Here is a 17,086-nt window from a genome sequence, read left to right as displayed (position 1 = left end):
GTGCCTAAAGTAGGCAAGTAAAATGTATAACAGAGTCAGAGAGATTTGAGAACAGAGTTAAGAAAAGGAATGATCACTAGAAGACTAGCACTACAATGACTGAGATTCCTACTGTCTCTAAAAATACGAAGAAAAATTACAGACAAAGATGGAAATAATCTGAAACAAAGTACAATTTACATATAAAATATTTCTGTGCAAGAAAAATTTAAACATTTTAGTTCTCTATTGCAAATTTTAAATGACAAAGCATGCTAATATTACCTTTCTTTCGAAAGAGTGCATTTAGGTAACTTTCTGCTTGGCATTCAATCTTATCAGTGTTGGACTGGCCCTGAGATGATAGCTCCTCTGTTGGTGTTGACTGTGAAGAATCAAGAGATGGTATACAATCCTAAAATTAGTAAAAAATAATAGAACACAAATCACTTAAAGTGGAATTCCATTAAAAATGGCAAAAAGAAATTAAGTGCTCATTTGTCCAACTTTTTAAATTTATCAAGTTATATAGACAGAACATAAAATTTGGGACAAGAGACAGGAAAAAAATTTTTTTTCAGCTCCGATAAGAGAATCAAATTAGCTTTACTCCTTAGCAAAAGAACAGTCAAAAGAAAAAAGAAAAAAAAAGGGAGGAGCAGATCGCTATGATTCGCACTCATAGCCACCCTACGGGACAGAGTAGAACTGCCCCAACGGGTTTCCAAGGAGCAGTTGGTGGATTCGAACTGCTGACCTTTTGTTTAGCAGCCAAGCTCTTAACCAGTGTACCACCAGGGCTCCTACCACAGGTAGGACATACTATCTGGTATGTCAGTAACGTAATCCTTTCAGAGACTTTTAACAAAGCAGATAAGTCTACCAACTAATTTGACCAAACTGGATGTAGTTCTCGAGTTCTCCTTTCTTCTTGGCCCTTCTCACAAAAGTATAAAAGGAATCAGGATTTCCTATCATACAAGATGCTGCTTGCATAGCATATGTCATGTATATAGTAGACATTTAATAATTTACACAAGAAATAATTCTGATGTCCAAAAGACTTCAAGAGTAAGTGAAAGGCTAAAAAATAGTAGTACATCATCCCCCTACTAATTTATCCCTAAGAAATCGGACTCTAACGTGATCTTAGACCAAACTAGGCCTCCAATCCCACCCTAGGCTATACCTACATACAGAACAGACCAAAACTGAACTTCATGAATCAGGGAACTATAAGAAAGAAATATGAAATAAGCAAAAAAAGATGAGTTTTCTGGAATCCTCAGTTGTGAGTTAAGCTAAATGTTACACTTCTACCATTAGACTTTAACATATTCTTCTCATTACCAGTATCATGTACTTAGACTTTCACTGTTTAATCACAAATTTTCATAACAAATTAAGTTAAAAATACAAGAACTGTGTTACAATTGTGCAATTAATTTAGAAATAATTTCATAGTACTATAACTTACACTGACTGCTTCTCTCTGTAGGTTACAAAATGAACATTTTTCATCCATAGACCAGTCAGTCAGCTCTTCTGGTTCACAGTCTTTAAAAGAGGGAAAAATACTCATTAAATTCACTAACTTTATTAAAACAGATAAAAATACCACTCTCCACAACCTCAATGGCTTATATAAAAATAAAACTAACTAACAGTAAGGAGAAATGGCCTAACTTTAAAATCTAACTGATGACATCAAGAACAGGAATAAACACAGAAGGCTAAAACGAGAGTAATTTTGCACTATTATGGGACAAACTGGGAATAATGAACTGGTTATAAATGAATAACTTTCCAACAACAGGATTTTAGGTATCATCTAGCCTTCTGAAGGAGTCCCTGAGTGGCACAGTTAAGCACTTGGCTACTAACTAAAGAGTTGGTGATTCAAATCCACCGAGAGGTGCCTTGAAGAAAGGCCTGGTGATCTACTTCTGAAAGACCACAGCCATTGAAAACCCTATGAAGTACAGTTCTACTCTGCCACACATGGGGTCACCATGAGTTGGAACCAACTTGACAGCAACTGGCTTGTTTTTTCAGCATTCTGAAACATGTAATTTATCATTGTTCATTAATCCTATTTTTCATTTTAGCTCTGAAAGAAATCAGAACAAACAAGGAGATATGGGGAAGAAAGGAATAAATTTTGCACATCACGAAAAGCAACATACAACCAGGGAAATGGAGGAAAGGACCAGAAAAGGTCACAGATTTGAGAAAATGAAGTAATACCCAAGAAAACAAGTAGAAATCCATAGATAATAAGCCAGATCAGATTTTTATTATAATTGTTCAGAGACTTTGTCACAAGAGTTAGAATAAAAAGGAGATAAACAATAAGTTATATTATTCAACACATACACAGATTTTTTTTCCCACAATACTGTCTGTTCTTTATAATTTAACTGCTGTAATAAATTATACGGTTTCTGGAAAACAAAAACACTTTTCTGCTAAAGCAATTTTATGAAAAGTATAATAACAATGTCATTCTAACTGTACTGGCTATAGACAGTGATTTTCAAACTTACTCCATGCAAAAGAAACTCCCCTCGATTTCTTTTCCCAACACATTCATATGCTGAACCTCAAATACATAAAATCATTATCATGTGAGGCAGCTACACTAATCTGAAAAGCACTGGCGTACCACAGTAATTTACTCCCATATTTTTGAAATATATAGTAAAGCTGAATACATGTTTCTGCCAAACTGCATGGAAAATAAGCTTACTTTTTTCTGGAATGATAATGAGTGAATATTAGTTAGGATCAGCCCCAAAGACTCTCTTGTATCAATCCAGCTATATAGGTCAGAATAGAAGACACATCATTTGTTGAAACATAGAGAGTATAATGATATCTCCCCTCTTTGATTTTGGCAGTGTTATTATTAGGTGCTGCTGAGTCAGTTCTGACACATAGCAACTCTAGGTACAACAGAACGAAATACTGCCCGTATTGTGTTTTGGCAGCGGTGGTCCACAAATAGTTCTAATATTTACCTGAACTTAAAAAAATAAGGGAATGGGAACATAAGATCTAGTATACGGGTAATGGAAAGATCACTGGATTTGGAGTCTCTGAATATCTGGAATAAAATACTGCTTATTAGTTGTCATCTCATCAAGCCACAAAGTTTTTGTTTTAATTGCCTCATCTGTAAAATAAGGATCACATCACTAATCTCATTTGTAGATCAAATGAAAAAAACGTGGAAATGATTTACATACTACAAAGCACCATGCAAAGGATAATAATTAAGAAAGCAGAATCATTAATTCTTATTTTAGTCTTGTACCATCACACAAAAGAGCCCTGGTGGGATAATGCTTAAGTGCTCGGCTGCTAACCAAAAGGTTGGTGGGTCGAATTCACCAGCCACTCTGCAGAAGAAAGATGTGTCAGTATGCTTCTGTAAAGATTACAGCCTTGGGAACCCTATGGGGCAGTTCTACTCTGTCTTATAGGATTGATATGAGTCAAAATCAACTCGATGGCAACAGGTTCAAGACCATCACACATGTATTTAATAAGATTAGTTTGCAGAGAGCAGATAACTTTGATTAAATGTCGGTTTAAAAAATAGATTACTTTTTGGTATTTAAACATAGTGCTATAGACAAAAGCACCATGCCATCCTGCCACAGCAAAGACCCAAAAAACTAAGTAAAACAGAGAGAAACATCAATCCTGGAACCCTAAGCGTCAAATGAAGAGACAAACAACTCAACTAAGCACCGAATGGAATAAGAAACTGACAGAGAACAGAGAGCGAAGAGAGTTACGAGCGGAGGTCCTCTATCACTTAACGCGGCACGGATCCACAGATATCAGGAGACAGGGAGTACGGCAAAGCAGATTCATGGAGTTCCCAGCAGGAAACAGAGCACCCAATAACAAGCAAGACACGTTTCACCACCCGCCACCCTACCTCCCTCTGCTCAATCTTCGCCGCTTCCTGTCTGGCAGATCTGCAGCTTCTTGGCAGGCGGATTCCCGGCTTCCCAGAGGGCTGATTTACTGCTTCCAAGTGGGCTGATCCAGAGATTCTCGGCAGGTCAATTCCCAGCTTCCTGGAGGGCCAAGTCGATGCTTCTCAGGGGACTGCGACCACAGGACGAGAGGCGCTGGTTCTGTGTCGCACAGATTCTTGCCCAGCCCATACCGGCTGGCTTCTTCACTGTCATTTCTTTGTTGGTGTTGTTGCTTTTTTCAGCCTCTTATGGTTTTTTCCCTGCCTCTCGCCTCCTCCTCCTTCTCCTTTCTTTTGAACATCTGACTTCACGTGCCATCTTTGCTTCTCCTTGACAGGTGGTAAAACGCTGTTCAGCTGGGGAACTGCTTCTCCGGTCCATGTGGCCACGCTGGTGGGATCCCTGCGGCTTTGTTTTCTCTTTTCTTCCCTTTCATTTTTCTTCATTTCTCGGTTTCTCATCTCTTTCTACTTACCTGCTTATCCTGTCTTCTGAATACCTGGGGCTGTGTATCATCTCCAATCCTTCTGGCCAGACTGTACTTACTGCACAGCTTGGGAGTCGCTTCCCCAGTCTGCACAGCCGTGCTGGTGGGATCCCTGGGGGCATTTTTTTTTAAAAAAAGTTTTTATTTATTTATTTTCTATTTCTTCCTTATATCTCGGTTACTCATCTCTCCACTCTAATGGCGCGCTTCCTTAGCACTCTTTTTTGTTTGTTTTTGGCTCCTGTTTCTCTCCTCTTTCCCATACCCATTTTAGCCCCACACATCACAATCTCCCCCCTCCTTCCGGCCTATCTGCACTGTGCGCTGAACATCACACCCAAGAAGCACAGGCACAGCCTACTGGAACCTGCCCTGCACTGATTCATGGCACGCCCTATGAGCCCTAGTACGTGCCACAAACAACCCATCCTAGCAACTCCCCTTCAGCTGGACCTGCCCTGCTGCACCATAGCTGAGTGACTGACACTGCCCATTGGGCAAAGAAGCGAAAAGTATCATGCCTACAGACAAGCAAACAACAAAGAATGCATAGCCCGCCTGCTCAGGCATAACCAAATAAAACCAAAAAGCAGGATGAAATAAACAAATCTCCAATCAATAAACGAGGAAAATAACTACTGAATGCCCCAAAGGCAGCAAACAATACCAAAACATATTAAAAAAACAGGACAAGATGGTTCCAGTAGGCATCCAAAATAAAACACCAGATGACTTTCCAGTAGAACAAAAGGCACTAGAATTACCTGATAGGGAATTCAAATACCTAATATTCAGAGCAATCCAAGAGTTGAAGCAAAGAGAAGACAAAAATGAGGAAAAAATAGACAAATTCATGGAAAAGGCAGATAAATTCATGGAAAATATAGACAAAAAAATGGAATACAGGAAAATAATACAGGAACAAAATGACAAAATAAATTTTTAACTAGAAATCATACAAAAACAACAATTAGAAATCCAAAAGATAAACAACAAGATTTCAGAAACGGACAGTGTCATAGAGGGGCTGAGGAGCAGGTTTCAAAAGACAGAAGACAGTATCAACGAAATTGAAGACAATCACTTGAATAAAACTGTTTGAGGAAAAATCAGAAAAAAGAATGAAGAAAAATGAAGAAACCTTGAGAATTATGACAGATACAATCAAAAGCAAAAATTTGTGAGTGACTGGAGTTACAGAACAAGGGGAGAAAACAGAAAACACAGAGAGGATCATTGAAGAATTGCTGACAGAAAACTTCCCCAATACAATGAAAGATAAAAAGCTGACAATCCAAGAAGCTCAACAAACCCCATATAGGACAGAGTCCAAAAGAAAATCACTAAGGCATATTGTCAAGGATTGAATTGTGTCCCCCCAAAATATATGTCAACTTGGCTGGGTCATGATTTCCAGTATTGTATGGTTGTGTACCATTCTGTAATCTGATGTGATTTCCTTATGTGTTGTAAACTCTATCACTGTGACGTAATAAGATGGATTAGCGGCAGTTATACTGATGAGGTATACAAGATTGGATAGTGTCTTAAGCCAACCTCTTTTGAGGTATAAAAGACAGAAGCAAGCAAAGACACATGGTAACCTCACACAACCAAGAAAGCAGTGCCGGAAGCAGAGCATGTCCTTTGGACCTGAGGTTCCTACGCAGAGAAGCTCCCAGACCAAGGGAAGATTGATGACACGGACCTTCCTCCAGAGCCTACAGAGAAAGCTCTTTCCTGGAGCAGATGCCCTGAAATTGGACTGGTAGCCTACTGGACTGTGAGAGAATAAACTTCTCTTTGTTAAAGCCATCCATTAGTGGTACTTCTGTTATAGCAGCACTAGATGGTTAAAACACATATCATAATCACACTCACTAAAACCAAAGACAGACAGAGAATTCTGAGAGCAGCTCAAGAAAAACAAAAAGTCACATACAGAGGAGAAACAGTAAGACTAAGCTCGGGTTATTCGGCAAAAACCATGCAGACAAGAAGGCAATGGGATGACATATATAAAACCCTGAAAGCAAAAAATCGCTAGCCAAGAATAATATATCCTACAAAACTCTCTTTCAAATGTGATGGTGAAATTAAGACATTTCCAGAAAAACAGAAATTAAGGGACTATGTAAAAACCAAACCAAACTTACAAGAATTACTAAAGGGAATCCTTCGGTCTGAGAACAAACTACAGAATGAATCTAGGATGCAGGATTGTACCAGCCAGATGCCAACATAGGAAATGAACTCTCAAGGAATATCCAAAACCAAAAGAATTACAACAAGGAACCAGACAGGTTAATCTGTAAATGACAACAACATCAGAACAATAAAAGAGGGAATAAACGGTGTAGGTATAGAATCTTCTAATGGAAAGGAAAGCAAGGTGATACCAAGTGATAATAGACTGGTTCAAACCTAGGAAGATAAGGGTAAATGTCAAGGTAACCACAAAGAAAGTTAACAAACCTACTCATCAAAATAAAAAAGAAAGAAAGTCTCAGTAAAAACAAAATCTCCAAAAACAAAAGAAATGAAAAGAAAAATACATAAACAAAAGGTATTCAGCACCAGAGAGTAAGAGGAACAAAGAAAACGTCAGCACCACAAAAAAAAGCACGACAAAATGACAACAATAAATTCACACCTATCAATAACTACAATGAATGTAAATGGCCTAAATGCACCCATAAAGAGACAGAGAGTGACAAAATGGATTAAAAAAAACAGGATTCATCAACATGCTGTCCAGAAGAGACACACCTTAGAAACAAGGACATAAATTTATTAAAAATCAAAGGATGGAAAAAAATGTAACAAGCAAACAGCTACCAAAAAAGAGCAGGACTGGCAATACTAATCTCAGATAAAACAGACTTTAAAACAAAATCTACCATTAAAGACAAAGAAGGACACTATATAGAGATTAAAGGGAAGAGCCAACATGAAGACACAACCATAATAAACAACTACGCACCCAACGACAGGGCTCCAAAATACATAAAACAAAATCTAACAGCATTGAAAAGAGAAATTGACAGTTCCATGACAATAGTAGGAGACTTCAACACAACTCTCCATAGAGGACAGAACATCTACAAAGAAACTCAGCAGAGATACAGAAGACCTAAGGGCACAATTACCGAACTTGACCTCATAGACATTTATAGAACACTCGACTCAACAGCTGCAAAGTACACATTCTTTTCCAGCACACCTGGAACATTCTCCAAAACAGACCACATCTTAGGCGACAGAGCAACTCTCAACAAACTCCAAAACACTGAGATAATACAAAGTATCTTCTCTGACCATGCCATCAAGCTAGAAATTAACAAAAGGAAGAGCAAGGAAAAAAAATCAATTACATGGAAAACGAGTAACCCCCTGCTTACAAAGCTTACAAACCACTGGGTAATAGAAGAAATCAGAGATGGAATCAAAAAATTCCTAGAATCAAATGAGAATGAAAACACATCATACCGAAACCTCTGAGACACAGCAAAGGCAGTCCTCAGAGGACAATAGATGCACACATCAAAAAAGAAGAAAGGGACAAAATCAAACATTAACTACACAACTCAAACAGAAAGAGAACAGCAAAAAAAAAAAAAAAAAAAAAAAAAAAAAAGCCCACACAACAGAAGAAAGGAAATAATAAAGATCAGAGCAGAAATAAATGAAATAGAGAATAGAAAAACAATAGAAAGAATCAACAAAATCAAATGTTGGTTCTTGGAAAGGATAAACAAAATTGACAAACCACTGGCCAGACTGGCAAAAGAAAAACAGGAGAGGATGCAAATCACCGAAATAAGAAATGAAATGGGGGACATTACAACAGACTCCACTGAAATAAAAAGGATCGTAACAGAGTATTACGAAAAACTATACCCCAACAAATTTGAAAATCTAGAGGAAATGGATAAATTTCTAGACACACGCTACCTACTCAAGCTAACACAAAGTGATGTTGAAAATCTGAACAGATCCATAACAACAGAAGAGACTGAAAAGATAATAAAAAAAACTCCCAACAGAAAAAAGCCCTGGCCCAGATGGCTTCACTGGAGAATTCTACCAAATATTCAGAGAAGAGCTTATACCAGTACTACTCAAACTATTGCAGAACACAGAAAAGGAAGCGAGACTTCCAAATTCATTCTATGAAGCAAGCATAACCCTGATACCAAAACCAGGCAAAGATGCCACAAAAAAAGAAAATTACAAACCACTATCTCTCATGAATATACATGCAAAAATTCTCAACAAATCAAAAAAAAATACACCACAACCAAGTAAGAGTCATACCAGGTATGCAAGGATGGTTCAACATTAGAGAATCAATCAACGTAATCCACCACATAAATAAAAGGAAGGAAAAGAATCACATGATCATCTCAATTGATGCAGGAAAGGCATTCGACAAAGTCCATCACCCATTCCTGATAAAAACATCTACAGAAGAAAAATTTCTCAACATAATAAAGAGCATCTATGCAAAACCAATGGCCAGCATCATTCTTAATGGAGAGAGGCTGAAAACATTCCCCTTGAAAACAGGAACAAGACAAGGATGCCCTTCATCACCACTCCTATTTAACACTGTGCTGGAAGTCCTAGCTAGAGAAATAAGGCAAAAAAAGAAATAAAGAGCATCCAAATTGGTAACGAAGAAGTTAAACCTTCCCTATTTGCGGATGGTATGATACTATACATAGGAAAACCAAGACTCCACAAGAAAACTACTGGAACTAACAGAAAGATTCAGCAGAGTAGCAGGATACAGGATAAACATACAAAAGTCAGTTGGATTCCTATGTACCAATAAAGAGAACGATGAAACAGAAATGAGGAAAACAATACAATTTATCATAGCCCCTAAAAAAATAAAATACTTAGGAATAAATCTAACCAGGGATGTAAAAGGCCTATACAAAGACAACTACAAAACACTACTGCAAGAAACCAAAAGGGATCTACATAAATGGAAAAACATACCATGCTCATGGATAGGTAGAGTCAACATTGTGAAAATGACAATTATACTCAAAGCAATTTACAAATACAATGCAACTGCAATCCAAATACCAACGACATTCTTTAAAGAGATGAAAAAACTAAGCATTAACTTTATATGGTGTCTGAGTCATCTAGTGCTGCTATAACAGAAATACCACAAGTGAACGGCTTTAACAAAGAGAAGTTTATTCCCTCACAGACTAGTAGGCTACAAGTTCAAATTCAAGGCATCAGCTCCAGAGGAAGGCTTTCTCTCTCTGTCAGCTCTGGAGAAAGGCCCTTGTGACGCATCAGTCTTCCCTTGGTCTAGGAGCATTTCAGCGCAGGAACCTCAAGTCCAAAGGACGTGCTCCCATTGTCTCTGCTCGTTTCTCTCTTTTATATCTCGAAAGAGATTGGCTTAAGACATTATCCTGTCTTGTATAGCTCATCAGTATAACTGCCGCTAGTCCATCTTATTATAGGATTGAATTTACAACAGATAACGAAATCACATCAGATTACAAAATGGTACACAATTATACAATACTTCGAATCATGACCGAGCCAAGTTGACATATTTTTGGAGGACACAATTCAATCCATGACATATGGAAAGGAAAGAAGCGCCAAATAATTAAAGCACTATTGAAGAAGCAGAATTAAGTATGAGGACTTGCACTACCTGACCTCAGAACCTACTATACAGCTACAAAAGTCAAAATAGCCTGTTACTGGTACAACGACAGATACACTGACCAACGGAACAGAACTGAGAACCCAGATGTAAATCCATCCACCTACGGTCACTTGATCTTTGACAAGGGCCCAATGTCCAGCGAATGGGGAAAAGACAATCTTTTTTAAGAAACGGTGCTCGCAAAATTGGATGTCCATCTGCAAAAATGGATGTCCATCTGCAAAAAAATGAAACAGGACCCATATCTCACACCATACACAAAAAACTTATTCAAAATGGATCAAAGACCTAAATACAAAACCGAAAACTATAAAGATCACAGAAGAAAAAACAGGATCAACGCTACAGACTCTAATATATGGAATTAACAAGATACAAACCGTAACTAACAACATACAAACTCCAGGAGATAGGCCAGATAACTGGGATCTTCTAAAAATTAAACACTTATGCTCATCAAAAGACTTCACCAAAAGAGTAAAAAGAGAACCTACAGACAGGGAAAATATGTTTGGACATTACAAATCAGACAAAGGTCTAATCTACAAAATCTACAGGAAAAGCCAACACCTCTAAAACACAAACAATCCAATTAAAAAATGGGCAAGGAAAGGAACAAACACTTCACCAAAGAAGATATTCAAGCGGCTAACAGACAGATGAGGAAATGCTTGAGCTCACTAGCCACTAGAGAAATGCAAATCAAAACCACAATGAGGTACCATCTCACCCTGGCATTACTGGCACAAATCAAAGAAACAGAAAATAACAGAGAGACTGGAACTCTTATGCACTGCTGGGGGGAATGCAAAATGGTACAACCATTTTGGAAAACGATACGGTACTTCCTTAGAAAGCTAGAAATAGAAATACCATATGATCCAGCAATCCCACTCCTAGGAATATAGCCTAGAGAAATAAGAGCCGTCACATGAATAGACATATGCACACCCATGTTCACTGTAGCACTGTTCCCAATAGCAAGAAGATGGAAACAACCCAGATGCCCATCGACAGATGAATGGATAAACTATAGTACGTACACAAAATGGAGTATTATGCAATGATAAAGAACAATGATGAGTCTGCGAAGCATCTCATAACATGGATGAATCTGGAGGGAATTATGCTGAGTGAAATAAGTCAATCACAAAAGAACAAATATTGTATGAAACCACCACTGTTAAAACTCATGAAAAGGTTTACACACAAAAAGAAGCAATCTTTGATGGTTAAGAGGGAGCGGAGGGGTGGAGGTGGAAAAACACTAAATAGACAATAGATAAGCAGCAGCTTTGGTGAAGGGTAAGACAGTACACAGTTGTGGGGAAACCAGCACAATTTGTTCAAGGTAAGGTCATTGATGCTCCATGGACAAATCCAAACTCCCTTAGGGACTGAATTACTGGGCTGAGGGCTGCAGGGACCACAGTCTCAGGGAACATCTAGAACAACTGACATAACACAGTTTAAAGAGAAAATGTTCCACATTCTACTTTCGTGAGTAGCGTCTAGGGTCTTAAAAGCCTGTGAGCGGCCATCTAAGATACTCCACAGGTCTCGCTCCTTCAGGAGCAAGGGAAAACGAAGAAAATTAAAGATACACGGGAAAGATTAGTCTAAAGGACTAACAGACCACAACTACCACTACTGAGTCCAGTACAACGAGATGGTGTCTGGCTACCACCACTGACTGCTCTGACAGGGATCCCAATAGAGGGTCCTGGACAGAGCTGGAGAAAAATGTAGAACAAAATTTTAACTCACAAAAAAAGACCAGACTTACTGGCCTGACAGAGACTGGAGAAATCTCGAGAGTATGTCTCCTGGACACCCTTTTAGCTCAGTAATGAAGTCACTCCAGAGGTTCACCTTTTAGCCAAAGATCAGACAGGCCCACAGGGCAAGATGAGGCTAAAGGGGCACACCAGCCCAGCAGCAAGGAATAGAAGGCAGGAGGGGACAGGAAAGCTGGTAATAGGGAACCTAAGGTTGAGAAGGGAGAGTACTGGTATGTCATGGGGTTGTTAACAAATGTCATAAAACAATGTACGTACTGTTTAAAGAGAAGCTACTTTGTTCTGTAAACCTTCATCTAAACTACAATAAAAAAAAAATCACTTTTTGTGAAACAAGCTAACAAATCAAAAATCTTAAGCAATCTATACAATTAAAAACTCATCCTTATAGAATTGTAGCTGTGTAGGCCTACTGTTTTCAACCTTTCCCTGTAGCAGAATCATACATTCACAACCCATGAGGTAGAATTGTAATGCCTTCACTAGAGAGGCAGATCTGCTGTGACCAATTGAATGGAAGTGAAAAAGTGGCAGTGTGCCATTCCAAGCTGAGGTTTTAGGAGGCACGGTAAGTCTCCCACAGTCCTCTTGACCCTCCAGTATTAAAAGAACTTCCCCAGATAGTCATTATTCCTTCATTCTGGCTCCTGGAGGCATGTAGAGAAACAGGATCCCACGCTAAGCCCAGAGTCCAGCTGAACCAGAGTACCCTCGAGTGTGTGCAGTTGTTTGTTATGCAATATTATTATAGCAGAAACTTGACTCATATGCCAGGCGTAACGTAATTTTGATACGTCAAAGAAATTTTATGCTTTTTTATTATTGGCCTATGAATAGGAGCTATGAAAGGAATCTAGCACTGGTATTTTTTTTTTTTAAGCAGGTAGGTATGAAGAAGGGTATTTCTGAAAAATGGTTATAAGGTTTCATGAAGTTTTAATACTGAACATGTTGACCCATTCCCAGATCCATGCAGTATAAAAGACACAGACAATAGCTTTGGATTAATTAAGACAACTACCAGTTGGAAGATAAAAATTGAGGTATGCTGAGATTATTATAATTAATTTTAGTAGTAGATCTTGAAGAAATAGTTAAAATAAATGACTACACAGTTAACTGGTACTGAATAATAAACTCATTATATGTAAATCATTAAATTTTGCTGGATTTAAAAATCTTTGCTTTGCTAATATTTAATAATTATCCATTTGAGAGTAGCTTTTGAATTTGACTACAAATAAATGATGGTGGGATACATTTTTCACATATGGGAAAAGATTTTTAAAAGTTCAGCTCTTTCTCAGATTTTTTCTTCCCCCAAGATTATCTTTGGTGTCATTAAAAATTAAATGAATATTTATTAAAACACATTCATTTAATCTCACAAACAAAATTTGACAATGAATCAGATATTCCTCTCTAAAACTGAATTTTTTAAATTTTAATACATGAAGGTATATGCTCAAAAAGCGTCAAATTATGTACATTATAGGAACAGCCTTATTAAAAAAGAGCAATGTGATAATGAAAATAATAAATGTCTAACAAATATAAACCTTTCCAACCTGGATATATATTCTAGTAGTTAAAGTCTGTCTCCAATTATTTTATCTAATCTATCTTGGATATGTGACAGTCTTTGCAATCAGGGAACTCAACTTCTGAACCATGAGATTTTCCACATACTGGATGTAACTTGGAGCCCTCGTGGCTCAGTGGTTAAGAGCTTGGCTGCTAAACAAAAGGTCGGCAGTTCAAATCCACCAGAAGCTTCTTGGAAACCCTATGGGGCAGTTCTACTCGTTCCTATGAGTAGGAGTCAACTGGACGGTAACGGGTTAGATGTGACTCTGGGCAACCTAACTTCTCTGAGCTTCTCTGAGTTTCAGTTTCCTCATCAAATGAGGATAATAGCTGCATCTTAATGCTGCAGAGAGAATAAATTAATTAAATAAAAACATGCAAAACACCTCACGAGTTCAACAGATGCTTCCTTCACTTTCTTGTAAATAACCTCCCTTCTTTTTAATGATTTTATTCTTATCAGTAGCTTTTATCCACAGTAAATAACTTTGGCGCTCCCAAACACCAACGCCAATGAAAAGTGGAATGAGAGTCATGAGACACTGGTTATAAATACAGACAGCCCTCTGTATCTGTAGGTTCTGCATTCCTCATTCAACCAAGCAGGGACCTAAAATATTTGGGGGAAAAAAATTAAGTTCCAAAAAGCGAAACTTGAATTTTCTGCACACCGAGCACTACGCTGAATCCCTGCAAACAAAATGATGTGTAGGCATACTCTGCTGTAGCCTCCCACCATTTCACAGATCCTCAGTCTCTCTCCAGCATTCCTAGTTTGAGCACTGTTCACCTCATGTCTTGTAATTATTCCCTAAACAATACAGTGTAACAACTAATTATATAGCATTTACATTCTATTAGGTATTATAATCTACAGATGATTTAAAGTATAAGGGAAGATGTGCTTAGGTTGCATGCAAATATTATGTGATTTTATATAAAGGACTTGAACATCCTCACACTTCAGTATCTGCAAGGGGTCCTGCAAACAATCCCTCTCAGATACCCAGGGGCAACCATAGATTGATTTAGGGGGACAATATAAATAGGGAGCAATGCAATTTAAAAAATACTTTTTCATTATGAAAATAAATGTTAATTATATAAAAAAGAACAAAGGGTAAAACAAAAATTATTCACAATTATTCAGAATCCCATCATCCAGAGACAATGACTAACATTTTTCTATATATCCTTCCAGTTTATATTCTATGCCTTTTTAAGAATTGTGTTGTTGTTGTTAGGTGCCTTTGGGTTACTTCCAACTCATAGCTATACTATGTGCAACAGAACGAAACATTGCCTGGTCCTGCGCCATCCTCACAATCGTTGCTATATTTGAGCTTATTGTTGCAGTCACTGTGTCAATCCATTTTGTTGAGGAAAGTTTTCCTCTTCTTCACTGACCCTCTACTTTACCAAGCATGACGTCCTTCTCCAGGAACTCATCCCTTCTGATAACATGTCCAGTATGTGAGACAAAGTCTCACATCCTTGTTTCCAAGGAGCATCCTGTCTGTACTTCTTCCAAGACAGATTTGTTTGCTCTTCTGGCAATTCATAGTTTTTCAATGTTCTTCACCAACACCATAATTCAAAAGAATTATTCCTCCTTATTCATTGTCCAGCTTTGGCATGCATACGAATTAGGATCATATTATACACTTATGCTTCTCTATCACAACTATTTCCCACGCTCAAATATACCTCTAAGTCAATTTTAATAGATTAGTATATCCAATCAAAGAGTTGTCTAATAATTTATTTAACCTATCCTATTGCTGGATAATTAAGCTGTTTCTCCATTTATGATATTATAAACACCATGATTAATAATACTCAGATAACTATTTATATACATGTGTGATAAGAACTAACACAACTTATGTAACAATAAAATAGTACTAGATTCTCTAATTTTAACTATACAGTATAAAGTAATCATCAATTCATAATAGAAAAATCTGACTTTTGAGTTAATACTAGACTATGAGTTCCTAGTAGGTAAAAAACCCTACTTATTCATCTGTCTTTTCTCACTGCTAATCAGAGTGCCTTATACTAAATAGCATTCAAAATATTTCATTCAATAAATCTTACTAAAATGTAGTCATGTTGTCTCCATCATTATAAACTGTCGAAAAAGCAAATTAAACCAAAACTATTAAATTTCAGCCAACAGTATAAATCAAGAGCCAGCAAACTTTTTCTGTAAAGGGCCAAATAGTTGGTATTTTAGGCTTTGCGAGGCAGATGGTCTCTGACACAACTATTCAACTCTACTAATGAAGTGACAATGCAGCCATACATGATATGTCAACCAATAAGAATGGTTGTTTTCCATTAAATTTTAATTTTATATAATTTTATGTGCCATTAAATATGATCAATGTATCTTGACTGCATGTTTGATCAATTACAGACTGCAGATGTTGGTAAAAATCCTCAATTTCGTCATCTTTGGCATTTGTGGTTGGTGCTAAAGTCTGAATAATAGTTGTAATTAACTAGCCTTCCTTGCAGGCGTACAGATATTATCCTATCACTGACAGCACTGTACTTCAAGATAGATCATGAAATATTCTTTCTGACGATGAATGTGATGCCATTCCTCTTCAATTTGTCATTGCTGGTATAGTAGACCATAAGACTGTCTGATTTAACAGCCAATACCAGTCCATTTCAGCTAACTAATGACTAGGATGTCGATCTTTATGCGTTCCATTTCATTTTTGACAACTTCCAATTTTCCCAGGTTCATACTGCGTAAATTCCACATTCCGATTATTAATAGATGTCTTCAGCTGTCTCTTTTCATTTTTCATTGTGCCACATCAGCAAATGAAGGTCCCAAAAGCTTCATCCAAGTCACTAAGATCAACTCTACTTTGAGGAGGTAGCTCTTCCCCAGTTGTATTTTGAGTGACTTCCAAGCTGAGGTGCTCATCTTCCAGCACTATATCAGACAATGTTCTGCTGCTATTCATAAGATTTTCACTGGCTAATTCTTCTATGAAGTAGACTGCTGGGTCCTTCTTCCTAGTCTGTCTTAGTCTGGAAGTTCAGCTGGAACCTGTTCACCATGGGTGACCCTGCTGGTATCTGAATACTGGTGGCAAAGCTTCCAGCATCACAGCAACACACAAGCCCCCACAGTACAACAAAGTGACAGACACGTGGGAGACTCTCGACGTAGTCACAATGATTAATATCATTTTACAAAGAGGAAACATATTTTCTTACTGACTAATGTACATTGCATGATACGTATTAGGAACTTACACATTTTTGTTGAATGAATGAATACAAATGCAGTGGCTGAAACAAATAAAGGGACTAAATTTGGCTGGCAGGGGCTGGTTATCCAGGCCCAGAATGGGCTTAAAATATTTTTTTTAAATTATTATCAAAATGACAGCACAACATTAAAAACTTCTTGTAGATTTTAAGGATGTCTGAGAATGTGTGCATAGACTCCCATGTTATAGGATCACTAAGTTATGGGATTACTGGTTCTTAATGGAAAATTGGAATC

At 37.5% G+C, this 17,086-nt stretch overlaps 1 protein-coding gene across 2 annotated transcripts in view; it reads right to left on the bottom strand.

Annotated features, from left to right (window-relative positions):
* LCORL (ligand dependent nuclear receptor corepressor like) overlaps positions 1-17,086 on the bottom strand; it is a 210,617-nt gene that overhangs the window by 124,507 nt on the left and 69,024 nt on the right. For both annotated transcript variants that reach the window (XM_004375153.2, XM_004375154.2), the window contains exons 3-4: positions 1,457-1,536; positions 265-394 (exon numbers count right to left, since the gene is read on the bottom strand). In XM_004375153.2, the coding sequence (XP_004375210.1) occupies positions 265-394; positions 1,457-1,536 (210 nt within the window). The remainder of the gene's footprint in view (positions 1-264; positions 395-1,456; positions 1,537-17,086) is intronic.

The sequence above is a fragment of the Trichechus manatus genome, unplaced genomic scaffold (genome assembly GCF_000243295.1).
Source record: "Trichechus manatus latirostris isolate Lorelei unplaced genomic scaffold, TriManLat1.0 scaffold00034, whole genome shotgun sequence".
Taxonomy (NCBI): domain Eukaryota; kingdom Metazoa; phylum Chordata; class Mammalia; order Sirenia; family Trichechidae; genus Trichechus; species Trichechus manatus.
The sequence above is the reverse complement of the archived record's forward strand: the minus strand, read 5'-3'. Positions and strand labels throughout refer to the sequence as shown.